The 22,025-nt window shown below is 49.7% G+C and overlaps 7 protein-coding genes across 7 annotated transcripts; 2 read left to right on the top strand and 5 right to left on the bottom strand.

Annotated features, from left to right (window-relative positions):
* Positions 1–747: 747 nt before the first annotated feature.
* C8Q69DRAFT_258012 (hypothetical protein) lies at positions 748–2,598 on the bottom strand. The gene is made up of 3 exons (XM_028626653.1): positions 2,439–2,598; positions 2,071–2,367; positions 748–2,007 (listed from the first exon to the last, which is right to left on the bottom strand). Exons 1-3 carry the CDS (start codon positions 2,464–2,466, stop codon positions 878–880), a joined length of 1,455 nt encoding a protein of 484 aa, XP_028485186.1. The 5' UTR covers positions 2,467–2,598; the 3' UTR covers positions 748–877.
* A 3,943-nt stretch (positions 2,599–6,541) lies between these two features.
* On the bottom strand, positions 6,542–7,731 carry C8Q69DRAFT_466310 (hypothetical protein). The gene is made up of 4 exons (XM_028630557.1): positions 7,468–7,731; positions 7,087–7,377; positions 6,884–6,964; positions 6,542–6,789 (listed from the first exon to the last, which is right to left on the bottom strand). The coding sequence occupies exons 1-4, from the start codon at positions 7,668–7,670 to the stop codon at positions 6,669–6,671; spliced, it is 696 nt and encodes a 231-aa protein (XP_028485185.1). The 5' UTR covers positions 7,671–7,731; the 3' UTR covers positions 6,542–6,668.
* A 744-nt stretch (positions 7,732–8,475) lies between these two features.
* Positions 8,476–10,487, bottom strand: C8Q69DRAFT_402323 (putative autophagy related lipase Atg15; the record flags this gene model as incomplete). The annotated part of the gene is made up of 2 exons (XM_028627961.1): positions 8,476–10,224; positions 10,281–10,487. The coding sequence occupies 2 exons, from the start codon at positions 10,485–10,487 to the stop codon at positions 8,476–8,478; spliced, it is 1,956 nt and encodes a 651-aa protein (XP_028485184.1).
* Positions 10,488–10,708: 221 nt separating this feature from the next.
* Positions 10,709–13,472, top strand: C8Q69DRAFT_257881 (VPS9 domain protein). The gene is made up of 2 exons (XM_028626649.1): positions 10,709–11,356; positions 11,411–13,472. The coding sequence occupies exons 1-2, from the start codon at positions 11,016–11,018 to the stop codon at positions 13,302–13,304; spliced, it is 2,235 nt and encodes a 744-aa protein (XP_028485183.1). The 5' UTR covers positions 10,709–11,015; the 3' UTR covers positions 13,305–13,472.
* Positions 13,473–13,782: 310 nt separating this feature from the next.
* On the bottom strand, positions 13,783–15,834 carry C8Q69DRAFT_257894 (extracellular mutant protein 11-domain-containing protein). The gene has a single exon (XM_028626651.1). It carries the CDS (start codon positions 15,557–15,559, stop codon positions 13,985–13,987), a length of 1,575 nt encoding a protein of 524 aa, XP_028485182.1. The 5' UTR covers positions 15,560–15,834; the 3' UTR covers positions 13,783–13,984.
* A 1-nt stretch (position 15,835) lies between these two features.
* Positions 15,836–17,604, bottom strand: C8Q69DRAFT_257933 (hypothetical protein). Its single transcript, XM_028626652.1, has 2 exons — positions 17,563–17,604; positions 15,836–17,504 (listed from the first exon to the last, which is right to left on the bottom strand). The coding sequence occupies exon 2, from the start codon at positions 17,366–17,368 to the stop codon at positions 16,049–16,051; it is 1,320 nt and encodes a 439-aa protein (XP_028485181.1). The 5' UTR covers positions 17,369–17,504; positions 17,563–17,604; the 3' UTR covers positions 15,836–16,048.
* A 932-nt stretch (positions 17,605–18,536) lies between these two features.
* On the top strand, positions 18,537–21,594 carry C8Q69DRAFT_257886 (hypothetical protein). The gene is made up of 3 exons (XM_028626650.1): positions 18,537–21,041; positions 21,113–21,394; positions 21,453–21,594. Exons 1-3 carry the CDS (start codon positions 18,903–18,905, stop codon positions 21,555–21,557), a joined length of 2,526 nt encoding a protein of 841 aa, XP_028485180.1. The 5' UTR covers positions 18,537–18,902; the 3' UTR covers positions 21,558–21,594.
* The last annotated feature ends 431 nt before the right edge of the window (positions 21,595–22,025 follow it).

Here is a 22,025-nt window from a genome sequence, read left to right as displayed (position 1 = left end):
GTAAAGGTCGCAGCTCCAGCGTCTTTCGCGATGGCTCCGTCGTCGGATTCCTCGCGCTCAAGGCCCTTGTTCGCACTCGAGCATTGATTGATGACCTTCTCGGTCCGCAGTACGAAGCAGAACTATCCAAATCTGATCGTGAGCTGCTCGAGCAGGAAACGAAGCGGTTGAGAAAGTACTCTGCCGCCACGATGGTGGAGAGGTTCGAGGAGACGAAGGTCACCCCGACGCGCGAGCAGGTGTTGGAGTTTCAGCAGAGAAGGCTCGAAGCGGAGGATAATATGGAGGAGAGACATGAGCCGGAGAAGTCGGGGCGGAAAGATGTCGACACGAAGAGAAAGAGGAAGAATAGTAAGGAAACTGCGCCTCAGAAGGCTGAAGATAAGCAGGAGTCCGCTCGGGAGGAGATGGAGAAGAAGCAACCTGAGGATGTGAAACAAGGCGAGCAAGTGAAATCACCTGAGGAAAGCAAGGAAGAGTCAAGACACACTGAACAGGAGAACACAGAGGAGCAGAAGGGAGGCGAGGAGAAAGTGACTGCTCATGAAGAACATGCACCGAAGGAGCAGCAGAAAGAGGGTGAGAGGTCAAAGGAGACTAAACCCGAGGTTTTCTAGTGCTGCGTTTCTGCTTTGGCCCCCCTTATCCATATATCTGTGCATCAAATCTCTACTTTTCAATGCATTTACAGGCGTTGTCAGATGTATAGGGCTGCATTTTCTCTCCCTGTACAATAATAGATTCTTATATAGACGATTGACTGGATGGTTTGGGGAAAAAGGGATCATATGACGTCAAAACACACGAACATTTTGGTATCTCTGATAGATCTACATACATAAAGCTTCATTACACAATGTACTGCGAAAAGCAATCTTCATGGCCCTGGACTACCTGCGCCTTCCCACGGAGGTGCAGGATCACAACGCTCTCTCACTCCAGTCTCATGTGGTTCATCTGAAGGTGCACGTCGACAGGAGCTGGCCTCTCTAGGGGGATTTTGATGATAAGTTGAACATCCGCTGTTACTCCTGTTGTCCTCCCCGAAACTGTTCGTTCCCATATCGCCCGCCAGCCTCCGACTTGAGCTCGAGCGTTGAGGAAAAACTTGTGGGCCGCCTGGTGGTTGGGATTCGCCCGTTGGAGTTCCTCGTTTATACTTCTCTAGTGAACCGTTGATCCCAATTATACCCCATGCGAAGACAGCCACATCGCGAATGGTATCGAACAGGAGCTGTGAGTGCGAACAGCTGCTACTGGAGGTTGTGGGCACAGCGGCAACTGTTCCAGGACCACCACTGGCGCCTACTACATCAGTACTATCAGAGTGTGAGAATATTGGGTCAGCAGCCCATGGGGATGCAAAAAGCCCATTGGCGTAGACTCGCCTGTCCGGCGTTTGGTTGATATTGAGCGGGATCGGAGGACGGGCCCGGCGGAGCACAACCACGAGCCCGTCAGAGGAGCAAGAAACAACAGCTTCGACTTCGATTTGGAGTCGTGCGCTTGCAATCCTATCTCGTCTGGCCGGATCGGTCGCAGCTCCTGTGCCTGAAGAGGGGAGGCCGTCTGTACCTGGCTCACTACCGTTTCCGTGCGCATCATTTGCCTCGGTCATTTGCACATCTTCATCTTCACCCGAAGGTCCATCACCTTGGAGTGGGTTCCGGTACCAGAACCGGAGATAGGCTATAGAATCATTCGTTTTAGCGCTCTCAATGCAACAGACTGCGTCGCGGAGGCAACGTTCCTGAATACAATAATAGAAGCTTTTGGAGACAAGCTGTTGGGGCGTCACTCCCAAGATTTCCGTGACACCATTTGTTGCGAACATAATGGTAGATGTCCTCGTGAACCGATTAAGGAACAGAGCGGCTCGTGGCTCATGAGGAAGATTTCTCGGTTGTTGAGAAAATCGGCTCGACATACAAGTCAGCATGTGGTAGCGAGGATCTCGCGGCGAGGACGTAAACAAGCTCCGGACGACAGGAGCATCGGCCGCCCTTTCTGTGAATTGGCGTCAGTTAAAAGCCTGTTTCCAGGAGTTGGCTGCTTCGCGTGGCCACTTACTTTCACTGCGACTACCTCTTCGGTATATACTTATGCTTGCAACAAGCACATCATATACGACGGTAAAGACACATTCACACCCGACCCAGGAGCCATTCCTATGCTTCACCTGGCAGTACTTGAGAACTGCGGCCTTGTCAAGCTTCACTCCGCGCCCATGGACTGTTCTTGCAAAGGGAATCTCATCTGGATGAAGATAGTCCCAACAGGACTTGTTCACCACCTCCTGAGGTTGATACCCCAGAATGTCTTCTATAGTATCTGAAGCATATCGGATGCGTGCGTCTTGCGTCAAGTCTGGAATAACCCTATTAGCTTTCACCAGAAAACTCGCCAACGGTCGATTTCTATCTCTACATAGTACTCACCATGGATGGTGATGAATGTCTTTTCCATAGTGCCATTGACCTATGTACGGATTATTGAGGCTCGTAAGAGCAGCAGCCGTTTTCATCGGCGAATGCCGGCTGTTGTAAACACGCCAGGCTAATACCAGCCTGAGAAAGAAAGGAGGTTTCCTTTCAGCTTCAGCACAGAACTAACATCTTATGTTCCGTAGTAGCAGATCTCCACGACCCCCAAAGGCCTCTTTTTGAGGTCTGAGAAACGTATCCTGGAGTAAGCAGAGTTGCGGCGGGCAGAAGATAGTCTGGCGACGCCATGTGCCGCTGCTCTGGTGGGTACCGGCCGGCGCACCAGGTGGCTCTGGCTAAAAGAACACCGGCGAGAAGTCTGATCTCCGTGAACATGGCCATGATGCGGCCTATAAGACCCTTGGCGTCAATGTCGGCGGCGAATGATGCGCCTTATTCCGAGTCAAGTCCACGCGCAATGAAGTCCCTGGGATCCGTCGACAACGTGGAGGCCTGCTTTAGCCAGCGGGGTCCCTCCCCCACTGCCAACGCCGTTATTTGGAGCCCCGATGATATCAATCCGTCCAGGAAAAAAAAAAAAAATAAGAGAAAAAAGGCGATGACGCATGAGCACATAGCATATCGAGATCCAGAGTGCATAAGACCGGACTAAGTTACAGGCATCTTGATCCTTCCGTCTGGATCGAGATATCTGAGCCAAGTACGTCGCTATCATCTCCAACCACACCAATCGAATCCGAAGACCGGGCTACCTGAGCATAGTAGTCCTCTCTAGAATGCTGGATGTAAGGTAATATAGTCTGGCTTCCCGGGTAGAAGCCAAATGGTCGAGTCTTTTCACCCTATCGACCGTCTGCCTTGGTTTCTACTGCATCTTCCTGTCTGGTGTCAGAAGCGCGTCCCGGAATTGGCGGATAGTATCCATCGCGGCCCGTAGCTGCTCCAGACCAATGCAGAAACGGACGCAATGCGCGGTTGGCGGTACGAGAGACTAATCGTTGATTGATCGAAGAAAAACTGTGCCAGGACCAAAACCAGCCACGGAGGCAAGAGAAAAGCAAGCGACTGGACAAGAGCCAGCGTAGAATCTGTCATGATGCAAGTTATACAGCTGTATGACTGACTATCCAGTATGGAACATCTGAAAATATCGAGGAGTCAGTCATGTATCTCGCAGTCGACAAATAGTGACTTGTCACATACCAAATACCTGCACTATGTGGACTGATCCACGAATTGACCTTTTGGTCCCCGGAGAATCTATCCGATGATTCTGTCAAAACTAAAAGACAATAATAGACCCGCTCTTGACGCGGTGTCCTTTTTCCTTCATGTATGGCCCCAACGGGGGACTAGGTACGCCGACGGTCAAAAGCGGCCTGATCTTCAACATTAGTTCCTGTAGATGATTTGGAATAAGACAAGATGATGGATCTAAATACAATAAATGATTATTATTCATTTGTCTTGTGTCCATGCAAATGTTGTTATAATTAGCGTGTTTGTACTTGCCAGATCATCCTGCACTTGCTCAACGGAAGGAGCGCCAAAGATGAGCCCTTTGCCAAAGATGAGCCCTTCATCCTTTGTCTCGCGAGCTAAGTATAGCTCAAATTTCGAACTGAAAGAACCTAACTTCACGTGTAAACAACTACTATGCCCTCAGCTCATCTTCTTTCTGCCAGGAGAGTGATACAAACACTCTTTAACCATGAGAACGGGGAGCTCGTGCGACATAGTAGCGAAGAAAGAGAGCCAAGCAAGGTGGGCGTTTAATGCATCTTTATACTTCGCAGGACGAGCAGGATACTTCCGCAACACCACGTTGTCGCGGACAGCCTGGATTTCTTGCAGAATAGACGCTAGGAGACTGGTCCAGTTTACGAATAATCTGCAAAAGACTCCCGCGATAATATATGCGGCCGATAATAGTGTGGAAATCTGAGACCACAGAAGCAAAACCTTTGGAAGAACATCTGATATAGAAATTGAATCTGGATTGCTTAAAGAAATAGGGTACTGATATCTATCTGCTATAACACGAACACAGTGTCCTTAGGTAAATTAGAAAGAAGTTGTCCTCTTATTCTTAACAACTGTAGTAGCTTAATACATAAAGGTAAATAACTGTTTAACTACCCGCTAAAGGTAGCTGACTAACTTGCAATATTCTATATTACCTCTTTAGTTCATATTTACGTATTATTTTCTCTTATTTTCTATAGCGCTATTGTTTATCTAAATTACGTTTGTGATAGAAAATTGGAAAGAAACGAAGGATGAATATTCTATCTTCCTGTCCTCTTTTATATGTATATTATTCCAATGTAGTATGTAACATCCTGAATTGGAGCAAAGGAGTGTGTTAATACACCTAGGAAGCCCGTCCCTGCAGATCTTAAACATCCACCGTGTAGTTTAGTTGCAATTCCTTTGGCGACAAGATTATTTCACTCCCTAAGGACCGCATGGAGGTGGGAATTCAGTATGATAGTGATTGCTTGTGTCAAATATCTATGGAATCTGCAACATGTCGGTGTCGGTATTTTCTGATATAGTGCTGCAATATGTCTGAGCATCCAAATTGTCAGTGTTGAGAAGTGTAGAAGCCGTATTGCTTGTCTTATCATGAGGCCACTGGAGATCCCTCGGTGCTGCCGCCGTTACTATTGTTATAGGAGGGACATAGAAGAAATAATGAGAGGGCCGATGGCAGCGATAGACAAGATACCAGTTGCACGGATATAGCCAACGGATCTAAGGGCAGCCGTAGTAACAATGGCATTGATCTTTCACAAGGCAAGAATCAGCATGGGGATAACAATGCCCGACAGCAGAATATGTCGGAACCTGCCTCCTGTCGGGTTTCTCCCACGCCTTCTAGCTTCACCCACAGAGATAAATAGGTTGAGCTAGTTGCTAGAGAATTCAAGTTGGACTTTATTCAGAAATCCATCACTAACAGAAAATCATCTGTCAATATCCAAACAGTCTTTGAACAATCGACTCAAGTCTGACAATATTGTGAAGAACTCCTCTTAATATCGTATCCATGGCTTCCCAACACCAGCAGCAACAGAATATCCAACAGCAGCAGCGGGAGCGAGAGCGCCGTATGATCTGGACCCGGCTTCCAAGTCTTCGTAGAGGCCATGGAAGACTCACAGATGTGTCTAGACGTCCCGATCTGATTCTATCCAGAACCTAGAGAAGGGTTATACACTTGGTATAGTTGGGAAAGGCTCGGGTCTTTGTAACCAACATTTTGCACATTTAGAATAGCCAGCATTAGCGTAGTCGAATAATAACAATTTTCCACAAGAATGATAGAAGCCTCTCTGAGACTAATAGCTGATATGCTTGCGATAACCGGGACTGCGATAGTGATAATGACTGTATTGATGGGATTCTGACTCCGATGCTAGATATAGGCAACCGTCACTACGTCCACTAGAATCATACGTGCTAAGGACATTCTATAACGTAATCGATAATTTCTGCAGAAGCTAACTGGAAATCAAATTCAAACAGTTGGGTGTTGGCCCTCGTGTTTGTTCCTTGGAAGTCTTGCGACTGTGTCTTTTAGCAGGTTGATATCAAATCTCGGTTTGGCAAATTGGCTGCTTATGGCCCTTGAAATATTGTATATAGCCGAATAACACGTTAACGACCTCCATCGTGATATATATAACAGGCGATCTTTGATTTGTTCTGCAGATCCTGTACTTTACGTATGCTCTGGTAGGTCGAGTCAGCACTTGGCGCTGGTGCTTGCTTGTCAGTAACGCTATAGCGCATAGCGAAATAGGCCAAGGTCCTGATCGCACTGTAATCTAGACAGGTTACCGGCAACTCTTATAAAGTAGTGCTTGTAAAACTATTTGTGTCATGCATATAAAACAAGAAATATTAAGCTGTTAATTATAATTCTAAAGGAAATAAGCTATAAATAGCTTATATTACTCTATTTAAAAAGAATCAAATAAGCAATAAAAAGCTACTCTAATTTAAATTAAAAAGATAAGAATAAAAATACAGATAATTAGAAATAGTGGCTTAGAACTTATTTTAGGCAGCAAGAATTCAGAATAGAGTCTGTAAGCATAAATAGCAAATAGATTTTAGTACTCTCTAGTTCTTTAAACAATTCAGATTCAATCCCCGCATCAAATGCCCTTTCAAAGTCTTTTCGTAGTCTTAGATTCCCACATATAGAGACGGCAGCTACCACCCCCAATCGTGTCTACCTAGAGCTACCATAGTATGTTTAAAATAGGTACTTGATTCAGTGACCGGTCTCATATAGTCACTACGAAATGCGAGCGCCGATAACCCGGTCCAATAGCTTGTGTTCAGAAAACTGTTAGAACTCTCTAGCACAGATAAACAACAGGATAAGCTTAAATTAATAACAGAAAAGAAAAGAAGCAAATACTCACATCCTTTTGCTCTGCCGGTCATATTTGAGATCACGCGCAGCATTAAGGGAACTGAAGTCAAAATTCCGGAGGCGCATCTGCCTGTTACCAGATTAGTATTTGTTAAAGAGGCCGTATATTTGTTAAAGAGGCCGTAATGAATTGTGATCCAAAGATATATGGTGGGAACACAAGAAAAAATAAAAAGAAGCCTCAACACTTACTCGAATACATATAGCACCTGATCTCGAATTACTAGAATATCTTTTTCAAAGCTTAACTGCCTAGATATACCGCGGGCCCATTCCCCAGGAACCTTTGACATCACAAGAATACGCAAATTTCCATTTGGAAGAGGATCCGTAATATCCTGAGTCCGTTCATCATGTGCAATGTACGATGGAGTGCATCCGATTGATTCGCATTTCTGGAGAACATCAATTTCTTTGGCGAAATTCTCGGATATAATCGGTTCCCAGCTGTAGTCTTCTTCTGTAACGTGGACCGGGTACATTCTAGCATGAGAATTCAGTATAAATGCACCTAGAGAATGTTCTTATGAACAAGAGAGAGAGAAAGAAAACAAGTTGTAGGATGCAACATACTGAACTCGAAACTTCACAATGACGACTTTATTTTCCGGATCCTCAGCCTCAAACACGGCAGTTCGCGTATCTGTATCTCTTGAATAATGCTCATGCAGTAATCTCTTCAGAATATAATCGCGGCTAGCGATATTTAAAGTAGTTCCCTCCTTTTTCTTAAGCACGGTTCCGTGCGGGAATGAGCAAAGTCCTTCTTCCAACATGTCGAATTTCTACCTTTTAGGATAGAAGGAGATTGAGAATAAAGTAGATTGAAAAGAAGCTATCTAGCTTTTCTAGAATGGAAACGCAAGAGTATATACATACACCCTTTATTATAGACTATGATGCAACATATTCCCCGCTCAATGACGAGCTTCTACGCAACGATTATTCTCACCCAGGAGTGGTTTACATCTCGAGAACACGCGCAACTATGGCACTGCGGTACATTGAACCAAGGAATATTCGTATTATGACTGAATCTATACCTTTCGATATATTAGACATGAGGGAAATGTTTCATTAATCTGACAATTTATTTTCCTCTCCGTACTCAAACTATTGCCGCCTCTTGATAGAGCCTTCTCCGTAACTATCCAGCCTGGGACCGCAGGCAAATAACGTGAGAAATATGACAATTCGTTGTATAATGGCCATCCGTACAATGGAAATAAATCATAACAAATTTATTGGCTTATATATGGTCTGGTATCTCCAAAATCGATAATGCTCAGAATGCTCTAGATACTCCAATGCGATGACCATGATATAGATGTGATAAGCGCTAGAAGCAGAACTAAAAGAGGGCAGTAGGACTGCCTGTCTAAACCAACGTAGATCAACCTGCCCGTGAACCATAACCAGAATCGCGCCGTTGCAAGGATAATGATGTCGTGTACGCCGTATCGCGAATAACCAGAAGACGAGACAAAAAGACAAATACTGAAGAGTCATCAAATCAGCGTCCTTGAAAAAGCCCTACTCGCAGAACACAGTTTCTGTAGTCTGTAAATGTTATATCCGCAATTACAAAGCTGCTGTTGGAGACGGGTCAAGACAGACGAATCCAAACCACGCCGAAGATGTACATGTGTGTCCTGTTGTGGACGGTAGCCTTGTCGGTTCGTGAGTTGGACCTGGTGTGATAGGAAAGCTCGTTGTGGCTGTAGTCGACTCGTCTAGACAACCCCAGAAGCGGCCTGGGAATTCACAGTTCGTCGAAGTTAGAGAAGATGGTTTAGGTGTCGAGGTGCTGGTAGGATCCCGACAACCAAACCACCCTGGAGTCTTACAGGACGTTGTCGAAGTCGGAGTCGGCGCGGCAGTGGTTGTAATTGATGGCGCTGGAGTCGCACGTGCGGTTGTTGAGGTGGTTGTCGGGTCCTTGCATCCGAACCAGCCCGGAGTCTTACAGGTTGATGTCGTGCTCGCGGTAGAGCTGCTAGATGAAGTTGTAGAGGTGGTCGTAGTCGTCTCATCCAGACAACCCCACCAGCCGGGTGTCTTGCAGGTGGACGTCCTTGTTCTCGTAGAAGATGTCGAGGTGGAGGTTGTGGTGGTTGTCGTGATCTCTGAACCATTGCTTTTGAAGAACTTCCAGAGATTGCAATCGTAGCATTCCTCTTCGGGTGCGCATTTAGGTACGTCTTCGTACGCTTCGATAACGTCGGAGATCACCTCTTTGATACGGTGAGTACCTATGCCGACTCGCCAGCCCTTGTCTTCAACTGTGTCATATACACACATTTGGCCAGTGTGGCATGCAGACTCCATGGCATACCCGCCCCAGGTGCAAACAGAGCTAGCTCCGTTGCATGTTCCCATGTAGACAGGGTCTGCGGTGTGCCCGAAATGATACGCACCCGTGTATTTACGCTGCTGTGGGAGTCTGGGATCGTGTCCAGGGGGGGCCGGAAGCCCCAGTCGAGCTGCGGGTAGTGCCTCTGGAACTGCCTCAAATGTGACAACGGGTAGACCGAATGTCAGTCCCAGTAAGCTTGTCATCGCGCCGCCCAGTGAGTGACCTGTGAGCCAGACATCCGCACCGGGGTAGATGGCGGTAACGTTCGAGTACAGGTCGATAGCAGCACGATAGTAGCGGTTCTCATCCATCATTGCCTCAACGATACAGGTCAGGTTACCTGTGTATGCTGACGAGTAGCAGTCGCACACCTGTCGCCAGAGATAAGAACCTCCCTGTCCACAGCAACAGCTGAAGTAGAGGTTGTCGTTAACCTTGTCGTTGGTCGTCGTACCCGCACCATCAAAGAGTGCCGGAGATGTGCCTTTCAGCGAGATCACAATAGTGCTGTTCGTCTGATCTGTGTAGATATGACCCCTCAGCCCGTCACCCTCCCATCCGAAGCCTTGAGAGTAGTTCCATCCGCCGTGGATCTCCTCCCAATCGACAGTCCCGGGTTCTTCAACATAATCATTCGCAGTCATCTTCGCGAAAGTCAAGACGGTCTCTTTATCCGTTATGTTTGGCCCGGCCACTTCGTCCATGACCCAGTCCGATCCGGAGAGTGCGACCGGCGATCCCCGCGATCTTGCCGCGGATAGGTGGTTCTCGATAACCGATAAGCGTCGATCGGCCAATCTCTCGATCATCAAGGGGTGCGATAGAGCTGTCAAGGGAGCCAAAGGCTCCTGAACAGGTCTTATTTCGCTGCCATCTTCTGACACTTCCCAGAGGCGGGTATCTGGTCGGATATCGAGCTTCTTGTGGAGATTGGGGTGCCGGTAGGTGCCGCGGTGGAAGATATGGCGAAGGGTCTAATATCCGGTCAACATCAAACGCACGAGATGGATGAGCACCTAGTCTGACTTACAAATTCATGTTTGCCTGAGGGCGTAGGATGATCAACTTCCGGAATCCGTGGCGGTACGATAGGGATCTCATCGGGCGAGGGGGCTCCGAAGTATAGCGGACTGTAGGCGGCAGCCGGGCTGGAGAGAAGAGCGAGGAGAGACAGGAAGCCTATTGCGAACATGACTTGCAGACAGGATCTCCGACGTCTCCGTTCACGAACAGACATAACAACGGATGAGCATCGATGATTAAGTTGATGTCGACTAGTTAACTAGTTAATAGTCAAACAGGAGTTGCTGCAGTACCAAAGGGTGAATTAACTAACTTATCAGTCAAGGCGGTGACGCAGTGAGGCGGAGAGACTATCGTGCACGTGCCACATCAGCTGACCGCCCGCGCAGCCCTATCAGATTCAGGACAGTCGAGAGCTCCTCCATCGCAGTTTCACCTGAGCTTCAGGGATCGCAATAATAACAATAACAATCATAATAATGCTGATGCCTTGATGACATATCAGGAGGTCTTGCGGTGTGCATGCATTATTGGAGGAGACTCGGCTTTTTGCCTTATTCCACAGCCCTCGACATCCGTCCCGAAGCATCGTCCGTGCTGTCTCCGCTCAGTACCGAAGCGGTGTTACCAACGTCCCGACTATGCGGCGATCTGTTGATATCCCGCAGTCACCCCGCAACCGTTGAAGACCACCAGTGTGGAGTCTCTATCAGAGCATAGCCAACACTGGAACGGCGTGGGAATGTCCTCTAACGCTTCTGAAGAGGTGCCCAGAAGGCCGAGCGGACTTCATCCGGCACGATCGTTCACCAGAATGGAGACTTCGACAACAGCAAACCCTTTCGCGAGAACGAGGTCAAAGACAATGCAGAATATAACGGTCCCCGAAAGCGTTAGTTCAGATGCTCTTCCGTTGCCGTTATCTCCGCAGGATGATGGCACGGAGGGTCAGCTGGATGTCTTCGAAAAACGGGGATCAAGCGATTCTGACAACGGGAACCTTGCAGAGGACGGGGAGCCTTTACTGGAGCCTGAGGAAGGATTCGATGAACTGCCCATTGAATTGATGAGCTTGACAGACCGGTATGTGCCAGAGTCGTTGCGCACAAAACAGTTACTGATAGATCACGTGTGCAGATTCGTCTATTCTCTCAGCGCCAAAGTATATACTACGCCTCCGTCGATAGACAAGATTTCCGATATGTTTCAAGAATTTTATGACCGTGCAGAGACGCATATAGCTACACACATTTCGACTCTAGCTTCCAGGCTGAACCGGGAAGCACCGCCTGCTTCTTCGAAATCCGTCAAGGGTGGTACAACAGCCGGTACTGAGAAGGTGCTTGTGGATCATCAAATGCTGACTGTTTCTGAAGTCGCTGAAAAAAGAAAGGCGCGGAAATTGCTGGCTTACAAGCGTGTCGCACTGGAAGAGGCGGTAGAGCGCAGAGCCTGTGAGAGCATTTATGACAAGATCTGGCGCCATAAGAGTACTTTGGACGAAGTTAGAGATGAAAAGCTCCGATCCAAGACCGCAGCCCTATCAGTGGTGGGAATTGATCTCAAAGATCTCGGTATCGAGGCGTTCAGCGGGGATGGAAAGAAACAGGAAGAAGCTGATGAATGGCTCGCCGCTGCTCGAGAGAGTCTTATGAAAATGAACGACGAGAAGTATCCCCTTGGGAAGCTGCGTCATCTGACGGCAGCACATAAGGCGATCGTTGACACTCTCACGAATCTTCTACCCTCGTCCTCCTCGGCCGATGAGATCCTACCTACGTTAATATATTCACTAATCACATGTCCGCCAGATGGGCTGAATGCGATCAGCAACCTTCTCTTCATACAACGGTTCAGATCTTCCAGCAAGGTTGATGGGGAGACTGCGTATTGTCTAACAAACCTTGAAGCTGCAATTAGCTTCTTGGAAAATGTAGATCTCTCAAGCTTGCGTGCTGATGAGTTGCCCGAGGGCCAGCAGAAAGCACCAAGCGGGAGTGTCACGCCTGCTAGTGAAAAGACCGATCCTTTTCGACCACCTAAGGAGATACCATCATCCTCTGTAACATCTGCATCAGCAGCTCCAGAGTTCTCCAAACCTAGTACTCCCACCAAAGACAGCATATCTGCGACGTTGCCCAGACCACAACTCGCAGCCCCTCAAAGCCAGCAACGCCGCCTGAGCAATCTTTTCCAACCACCGGCGAAGGTTCTTGGAGCTGCAAATGATGCTGTTCGCAATACTGCCGACCAGGGATTAAAGAATATCGGGAATACCCTCGATAACAGCTTCAATTTCCTTTTTGGGCGTCTGAAAGAAATGCAAAACCAGGGACCTGATCAGCGTTCGGTACTCCCAAAGACCTTGGACGAGGCACGCCGCCTGGTCACTTCTCCTTCCAAGCTCGAGAATGGCACGGATTTGAACGACGATGGATCGATAAAAGCACTTTCAACACCAGATCCTGCACCGAGGCCCACTCGTGCCCGTACAGAGGATAGGCTTCTGGCCATCGTTGGCGGAAATAAAACGCCCCGTGAACGCAGTACGGACAGTGCTCAAAGCCGCAGCAGTAGCACGAGAAACCCTACCATACCTTCTCGCTCCCAGAAAGAAGAAGCCAATCCAAGCCCGACTCCGGGTGGATCGATCTTCTCTTCAAGTTCCGCATCAACGCCTCTCGAGTCCATGAAGAACTTCGGAAACACGTTCAACCCACTAAATCACATCCCTGGCATGATCCGTGGCTTTGGCCGCTCCGCAACAACGCCCGACCCAGGAACAGGAGTAACTACCCCAGCAACACCAGCACCAGCAGTGCCCTCTCCTATAGACAACAAAACTCAACCTACTCTTTCAACGGACGGCTCAGCAGACGTATCTGCAACCCTTTCCAGGATCGACCCGCCTCTCAGGCGATTCCTGGAGACAGAAGATGCTGGTGATCTCAAACTCCGCGACGTGGCGGAGTTACTACAAGACTACAAGAGGCTTGCAGCAGCATTAGCGAGTCTCGGTGGATCTCACTAAGTTTTCGCCTCATTTATCCCTGCTTTCGTTTTAGTGAACTTTCTTTCCCTGTCGGCTATATAAAGGCTGTATGTATAGATAGTGATACCGTTCCGGTCTGGTTTCCCATTCGCTCTTCATTGTTTCCTTGGGGCTTCGCCTTTGTTCGTTATTATTAGGCCGTGGATCTGAATTATAGATGGTGTGTCTGGCGCAACGGTGAGGACATGGACTTATGATTTCTTTCCCATGGGAAGAAGAAAGGAAAGACAATGGGACTCGGAAAAGTACTTCCATTGATTCCACTACTTAAGAGTTCTATTATCTGTAGTCATTTATTCTCTCTAGGCAAGAAAGATGAGTATTGGTTCAAGATGCAAGGAAGGACAAACGGTCAATGAATATCAGATAGGCAGATTGGGGGTATATTTATATGCATTCTATGTAGTGCCGCGCTCTCATAACTTCATAAGATATTCCAGATTTGGACCATATTACCCGCGCTGCGGGAAAATAATAATCACTGACCGATATAATGCAACGGAGGGGAACAAACCATAATAATGCGTGGAAAGTGGGACAAGGTGGGCCTCGAAGGGAAAAGTAAATGACATGGGATATAGGCTGATGAATAATAGAAATGTACCCCGATATTCGCCTAAAGATATGCAAACGGATTTTGATTGTTAAGATTCAGCATTTCATGGGCTTCGTCTTCTCAATACTCCCAGCCCGCCCTCTCTCATCTCAGCGAGTTTTGATGCCAGATCTTTCTCCTCGTTCTGGACGTCGTTGTGTCTTCTTTTGATCTCTGCCTCGAACGCAGCGGCAGTTTTCCGCCGTGCCTGTCGCGCTTCTTTCATTTTGATGAGGATGTTGCCGAATTGTGACATCAGCTCGTCTCCGCATTCTTCCCATTCATCTATGGCCAGACTGGAGAGGTAATTGCGGCGTTCAGTGTCAGACAATTTTAGGAGGAGATCCACTCTTTCTGCGGCAGTTCGGGCCTCCTTGGGTTGCGGCGGCGGAGATGTTGGTGGTGGAGCTGGTGGATTACTTGCAGGGACGTAGTCGAAGGACTCCGATTCAAGGTCTTCAAATGATTTCTGGTCGAGGACTTCCGGAGGATAGTCTAATTCGAATTGACGCTTTTTGCTCGAGGTTGTCGGTTCTTTGCTGTGGATCACTGAAGCTGGTCCGGATGACTCTGATGAGGATGAATGGGCGTCCATAGTGTCGTCATCTAGACACTCCAGATTCGTGGCATCAAAAACACCAGGGGACCTAGCACTGTGTCTCCTTTCAAGGCCACTCGAACGGAGCTCCGGTTCTGTCACTTCTTTCAAATGAAGATCCGCTGCTGATGCTGGACGGGCCGGAGGAGGCCGTGGACCTCCAGTCCGGCGGGTGGGAGACAGAAGATATCGTGCGTATGCAGGCTGTTTGGGAGGGCTGAATCGACCTTTTGGAGTAACAGCCACTGTGCGTGGTGGAAGGGCCTCTGTCCTTGCACCGTTGGCATAGGGCGGTCTGTTTATCTTAACTGCGTCTGAGATAGTAACACGCGCAGAAGATGATTCACCAGCTAATGGGTTAGGAGCTTTGGAAAGCGCCGCGCGTCTGCTGCTAGCTAGCCAGAAATCTTCTACGCGCTTCATCGATGATTCTGGTGGATGGTAATTCTGTCTCTGATCCCAGTGAATTGTCTGAGTCTGTTCCCCGTCCGCATCGTCTGCGTCGTCTTCGTCATCATCATCATCTTCCTGAAGAGATGAACCCGCATGGCTCGAATCAGCTTCAGCTTCATCTGTATCAAACCCTGAAGCTTTCACGGCTCTGTTACCCAGACCTTCGGGCTTGGCATAGTCGTATGAAGGATTCACAGGCGGTCGCTGGAAACGATAGCCATTCGAGTACAGAGGGGCATTAGCATGACTATCTTCAGCTCCCATAACACTCGTTCCAGCAATGGTCGAGTCATCTACTCCCTCCACATCCGTATCGAACGGATCTCGGTGACTGTCAACCCCATTCTGTGCCACTTGGTGTTCTGGCTGCTGGATCCCATTAGGTGCGGATGGCCCTCGACTTTCGATCGAGGTGCTCCTGCTAGGCCTGATGGCAGCAAAGCCTGGCAGTTTAGGTGATGGAACAGGCACTCTTGCCTGTTGTGCAAGCAGTTGTCGGGGCAGACGTTGATGTTGATGGGTCCTCTCTGCCGTGTCGGCACGAGCCTGGCCGGCTTCCTTTGCGTGGATATAATCGCCAACCGCCATGGCGGGTTTTGGGTTAATTAAGATTAATACCGAAAGAAATTATTAGAAGCGTCGCATAAAGACAAATGAGAATTAGAGTGGGCTTTTACGCATGTTGAGTGAGAGTGAAAAGACAAAAAAAAAAAGCACAGGTCGACGTCGTCTACCGCTACATTTCTCGCACTTCCCGAAAATGGAGAACGCGAGCGTTTCACGTGGTCACGTGGACTCTGAAGTAGACCTGCTCAACAGATGCAACAGCTTATTATCTCAAGACATTCCTAGTTGGTGTACGCATATCTATTTCGCCAGGTTTAATCTACGTTGCTATGTCGACGGGCTTTCGTCAAAAGGGTATATTTTCTACGCTCCGATTGCAGTTTGAGCGCTTCTAATCACGAATTTATCCGTATCACGAAGACACACGATCGGAGCCTAGGTTGAACCCACAAGGCTCTTCACTTAGATTCCAGGCTGTGTATAAGAAAAACAAAACAATGCCTTGGCGTGTTAGCCTAACGGCGGGGTATCACGAATATGGAAATCAGCAAGCGAACTTGTTACACCCTTGCTCCGTAGCCTAGCCTTCTCAAACCACTCCTTCGATTTTTCCACTTCTGTATCTCTCTTCTCCATTGCCAATCTCATCTCACGTCTGGCAAGGATTGCCTCGGGCGATTCGTCGATCGGGACGGATTCCCTATCAGTAGAGACATCCCTTTCCCTCTCCTCATGTGATACGGACGCGACGAACAAATCGCCAATCCAGAGGGACACCATTCCACGTAGTCTCAAAAGCTCCGGGCTATCTGAGTAGGGGGGAGACACCATAAGTTCATCCATGCGTGCCGCAATTTGTTTCGCTTCCTCCAGCTCACTGGCCCTGGCAGCGAGAACACGCTTCTGTCTCCCCTCACCGGACTTTGCGAGATCGGATCTTGACACGGTATCCTCATCATCAGATAAGCTTTCAGATGAATTTTCGTCCGCGAGCTGCAACGTTTCCCTAGCCACATTGCTCTCTTCCTGTACCACATAGATCCAGAGACCAAACATGGCGGGATAGAAAGTTATCGAGCTGATGGCATTGGGGGCGGCTTTCCGATATGGATATTGGAGTATAAGCCGTTCATAGTACTTCTTGGCATCCTCGAACCCTTTCCTCGTAAACAGAGCCTTAGGGCCTCCTCTGGCAGTCTGATTCTCCTCCCCGTCAGCGACACCAGGAGCTCGTTGAGATATCTGCAGATCGCGACGAAGAAGTATCTCTGCACCGATTCCCCATCTACCTTCTTGGCGCACATCGACCGGATGCCCTCCAACCTCCTCTCGAAGAAGTAGACCCCATGCCCTTCCGGCGCGTACGAAATCGCCTTCTAGCAGACATCGGTGCAATATGGCCGTCATGACTGCCAGATGTTGAAACCGCAGATTACCCCGCTGTGCTGGAGACTGTGGAATGTAAAGCGGGGGTGACATAGCTGCCAATTCCTTGAGGACGCTTTTCTCCGTGGTCCGTTCGAGAGGCTCTTCCTTCGCCGGCGCATGAGGGAAATTGCCCCCGGGAAGTTCTCTATCGAACGAGAGGCCAGCGATCCGGTACTGATGAGCCTCATCTGGCGAGAGGACTAACGATGGCCCTGTTGCAGGCGCCTCTGATACTGACCCCGCATCGGTGGTCTCTCCATCGCGATCATCTTCATCGCCCCAATCATCCAATCCTCTCCTTCGTTTCCTGGGCTCATATCTAGCCGCCCGTACACTCTGGGGCTGCTGCCATGGGGCGAGAGGCAACGAGAAGAATGATGCGGAAGGGGTTGGTGTCTTCATGTGCAGTTCCCAAGTGTCTCAACAGAAAGCTGCCTCAGGTAGTGTTTTCCCTAACCGGGTAGTGGACGACTCTGATAGTGCACTGTAGCAAAAGACGGCATAAGCGATGATCGGCAAAATAGGCGGTCATTAGAAGCTATGATAGTTCCTTTTAGTATTGGCACCCGATCACAGACTAGGTATCCTTTTCATACCGCTCTGATCCCCAACACTCACCGATCCAAAAGCCTGACAAACAGCCTGAACGACAAGGGCCTGAGACAACAGGCAATCAAGCCGTGCTGGCAAACGGCATTGAGACGCTTGTTGCTGATTGGCACCCGCAAGCTGTGCGGTTCAGAGCAAATTGAATAAGACGCAGTTGGGCTCAGAAGAGAGTGCGTAGAACAGAGAGAGAGAGCAGACCGACTGGTGGATGGATGATGATAAAAAGATTCCATTAATCGCCGCAGGATCGCCGCCTGAGGCTGCCGCCATGACCCGCAGGGGATCCGCGGAAACTCGACCAGTTGACGGCGGCAGTCATCCAGAGGACGCTATTATTATTATTATTATTGATTGGATCCTGAACTGCTCTGTGAACATTAATAATAATCTTTACCATAAGCGTGTTCAAATCAAACATCAAAGGGACAAAGCTAGCTGCCGTCTGACTAGCGACTGGAAGAGTCTAGCGACCTCTGGTGGGACAGCGCCGTCGGGCTTGCTGGCAGCCATCCTCGCCATCCAGACAGAAGATCCTCCGCAGTGGCTAAGTAATCCCCCCCGATCGGTAACTTACTGCCTGACCATCATCGTCTGAATCTCCATCTCACCTCTTCCCCACCACTTTCTTTGTCTGCTGCGTGCCATCGTCGGAGGCCGTTCTGTAGGCTGCTGCTCTCCGTCTCTCTTTCAAGACCCAGGCTGAACGGGTTGCGGATCCCCTTTGACGAGTTTCATCTTCCCCCGGGGAGCGCCAACCCTGTTTGGCTCTCATCTTTCCGACGTCCTTTCGCCAGGTCCGAGCTTCCCTTCTTCCCACGACACCGCTGATATCGTTTTTTAAGATTGCTACGACTGAGGCGGAGTTACGCGTGGTCTTTCTTCAGTCGTTGTCTACTCTCAGCGCTGTCAACGGACGAGCATCCAGGACTCGACCCTTCTGCTGACGCAGCACTCGCGTGTAACTAATTAGTTATCAGCTGCCTGATAGCGAACTTCCTACCGCCGTCCTAATAACCTCATCCGGAAATCTGCTGCCACCATTCGCCACAAATCAGCTTCATTAGTGGCTTGACTCCGGTGGCAGAAGCGAAACGTGGGGGAACCCGTGTGTATTGGTAATCGCGTCCTGGTTCTCTCCTTGCTGGGTGCGTTTGGTGAGCTGGATCGCCACCAGGTTTATTCAGACGCCTGACGGTATCTGCCATCCTGGGAGTTCTGAGGGTGACTGTGTGTCCAGCCTGTGTTGCCGCCTTCCGAGTCCATGGCCTGGAATAGTGCCTGACCTCGTGACTCATCCTTCTCGTGCTGTCAACTGAACGAACCAGCTATGGGACAGACTTCTTCGACGCAACGAGAATCCCGTCGAAACAGCTCTCTGCAATTTTCTTTGCCGACAGCGTCGTCACGCAATGGACATGAACGCGTTGTGAGCAACAATATGTCGGGACAGTCTGGAACGCGCCACATTCGTCCCATCGGGGAGGACGACACGATGAATGAGAACAGCATAGAGGGATCGGACCCGCAGCAGACTGGATGGCCATCAGCCGGTATGTCGACGGCTGATCATGCAGGATCGGAACAGGAGATAAACTACGAGCGAGATACGAGACCGTTGGGAGAGGAGGATCGCAGAGAGAGTCGGGCCGCGTCCCTCGCCCGCTTGGCTGCGAGGAGACAGTCGACCATGTCAAGGCTTGGATCGAGATTTCTTCCCAACTCCGTCATACGAGGCCTGCTCAATAGTGAAGAAGAAACGCCTGCAGAAGGGCGTGCGCATCGCAACGGCCTTGTATCGAGGTCAAGCCCGAGAGTAGAAACGGCTCACAGTACCGGTCGGTTCACTCCCTTCAGCTCCCTCAGCTCGAGAGGTATCACCAGACGACGCTCCATCCGTGGGCCATATGCCCTTTCCCGTGCCGATGCAGCTCTCCTACCCGACTCGCCTCCGAACCCAGCCTACTTTGACTCGTCTGCTGAACAGACACCAGAATCCAGTCGCACGTCGTGGCGTCGAAGCGCCCGATTAAGCCGCGTTCGAAACTCCATATCTGCTCCGATATCTCAGATATTTGGCCAACAATCTCCCCCGCTCTCTAGCCAGCCGCCTAGTACACCGCCGCGGCGACCCTCACGCTCTGCATTAACCGACGACGCAGATCATCTTCTCCCTCCCCTGGGAGCTATGGATACCCGGATGAGTTTCGATGAGCCACCCCATGAGCTCGACTCAGTTGAGCCCTCTGTCAGGAACCCACTTCCTCTCTCTCCAACCTCTTCGTCGCGGCCTTCTCAAGGAATGACTGGAATTCGCCGCTTCCCTGGTGTTCTGCGAGCCCGTTCCTCACGGATGTTACGGCGCGAGGAACAGACCCCTCTGTCGAGAGTTCTGCAGCTGGCCGCCGCTGCTATTGCGGCTCAACTATCTGGAACAGCTGGCCCGGTGTTACCAAACGTGCAGTCTCTGGGCAATGATGGTTTGGACGGATCACTCGAGAACTTTATACAGAGCTTACAGAATGCGACATCTGCGCAGACAAATCCGTCAGGGCCGGAGGGAGCGTCAGACCAAGCTAGTGATGGGAGTTTGCCTCCAGTCAACTTTCTCAGAGTATTCCGTTTTGTCAATCCGGAAACGTCAGGGAATTCTGGATCTGCTGGCGAAACCCCTTCTGAGCGTACCGATCGCATGGACATGGATGAGCCAGCTCCCGAAGGTTCCGATGGACGGACTGTGACACTGGTGGTCGTGGGAGTAAGGTCAGTTCCCTCAAGCAATAACATCGGAGGTGATCAACAACAACAACAAAACACCACCGGTCCGGGCTTAGATACATTGCTTGGTCTACCACTTCTTCCTCCGAGCGACCTATTGCGAAATCAAAACGGCGGTCGCGATCTTCTTCGACGTGCTGATGCGCGGTCCAGGTTCTCACCCCATCGCCATTTGATGGGAAGCGCAAACCCGGTGCCTGTGAATAACGATAGTCAGCGTCACAGATCTGATGCGTCCCGTAGGCCATCTGATGTGGGACCCTCCGCCAACCTGTCATCATCTCTGCCTACTGTCCTGTCTGAAAGTCCTCCTGGACCTCACCCACCGCCATCGACTCCCGCCGGCCTGTCTGCTGTCTCCTCAGGGACTTCGACCCCCAGTCGACGTCCCTCTTCTGCATCTGCCATGTCTCCTTATGTCGCATCTCAAAGTCAGGGGAGTCCGGCTACCCAGCCTACATCAGAATCTGCAGAAGAGAGCACGGTCAATTCTGCCCGTCAACGACGTCGCAGCGATTCCGAATTTGCTCGTCACCGTGACCTAGGTTCAGGTGCTGCAAGACGCAACGGTGTTGTTGAGCCTGACAATGCAGCGGCGCCATCGGGCGGCCGCAGCTGGCTGATATATGTAGTGGGGACGAATCTGTCTGAAAACCATCCGGCTTTTGCAACACCAAGCCTTTTCACTGATGTAAGTTTATCCACATCCGTCACCCTGCACCATGGATTTCCCCCAGCGGCTAACGACGAAAAACCACACAGAATCCCACCTATGAAGACATGATTCTGCTCTCTTCTCTGTTGGGTCCGGCGAAGCCACCTGTTGCTTCTCAAGAAGACGTCTCCTCAGCAGGCGGATTGTTCCGCCTAGTTGAGTACGGCGGCACCCTGATGGCTGAGGCGGAAGGAGGTAGCGGCGCTCCGAGCATTCCGATTGCTGAGAATGAGCGATGCCTGATCTGCCTGAGTGATTATGAAGCAGCAGAGGAGCTCAGACAGCTCACGTCTTGCAAACATCTCTATCACAAAGATTGCATTGACGAGGTAAGTTGTACACCTGATCCTGATGGGCTAGTCAAGCAGCTGCTGACATCAACTATAGTGGTTGACAACCGGGCGAAATTCATGTCCTCTCTGCAGAGGTCAGGGAGTCTCTGAGTCCTCTAATGGCGCTCACAGTAATCCAGTGCAGGAAGCTGCTGCTTAGGCCAATCACCAATGGTCGAACGGCTCAGGAGCCGCCATATTCGCCTCAGTCGGTTATCCTTTTTGGTCATTACCCAGACGACTACGACTAATTTCTTTTCTCTTTTGTCCTACATACCTTATCACGCAGCAGTCATTGACGAATTTCTTTCCTAAGCATCCAAATCGGATCCCAATTTGAGTTTAGCGATCTCCTCCAGCAGCACCATATTCTGAGGCATTTCCCACCTGATATCGGGGAACGGCAGCATGTCGAGAGTTGGAAACGTACGGAAATGGAAAGAGAGCATCGTTGTTTATCTTCGTTGGCTTCAGTGGGAGGTCATATGAAACTGGCAGCGACAAATTCAGTCTTGTGCTTGCAATCTGCGATTCCATTTAGACTCGAGCAATTAGTGCTTGTCCGGAGACGGTGTTCTGGAGGATCATTTTCTGGCCTGGCGTGCGCACATCATTGGAGATACCTTTG

The sequence above is a fragment of the Paecilomyces variotii genome (genome assembly GCF_004022145.1).
Source record: "Paecilomyces variotii strain CBS 101075 chromosome Unknown C8Q69scaffold_5, whole genome shotgun sequence".
Taxonomy (NCBI): domain Eukaryota; kingdom Fungi; phylum Ascomycota; class Eurotiomycetes; order Eurotiales; family Thermoascaceae; genus Paecilomyces; species Paecilomyces variotii.
The sequence above is the reverse complement of the archived record's forward strand: the minus strand, read 5'-3'. Positions and strand labels throughout refer to the sequence as shown.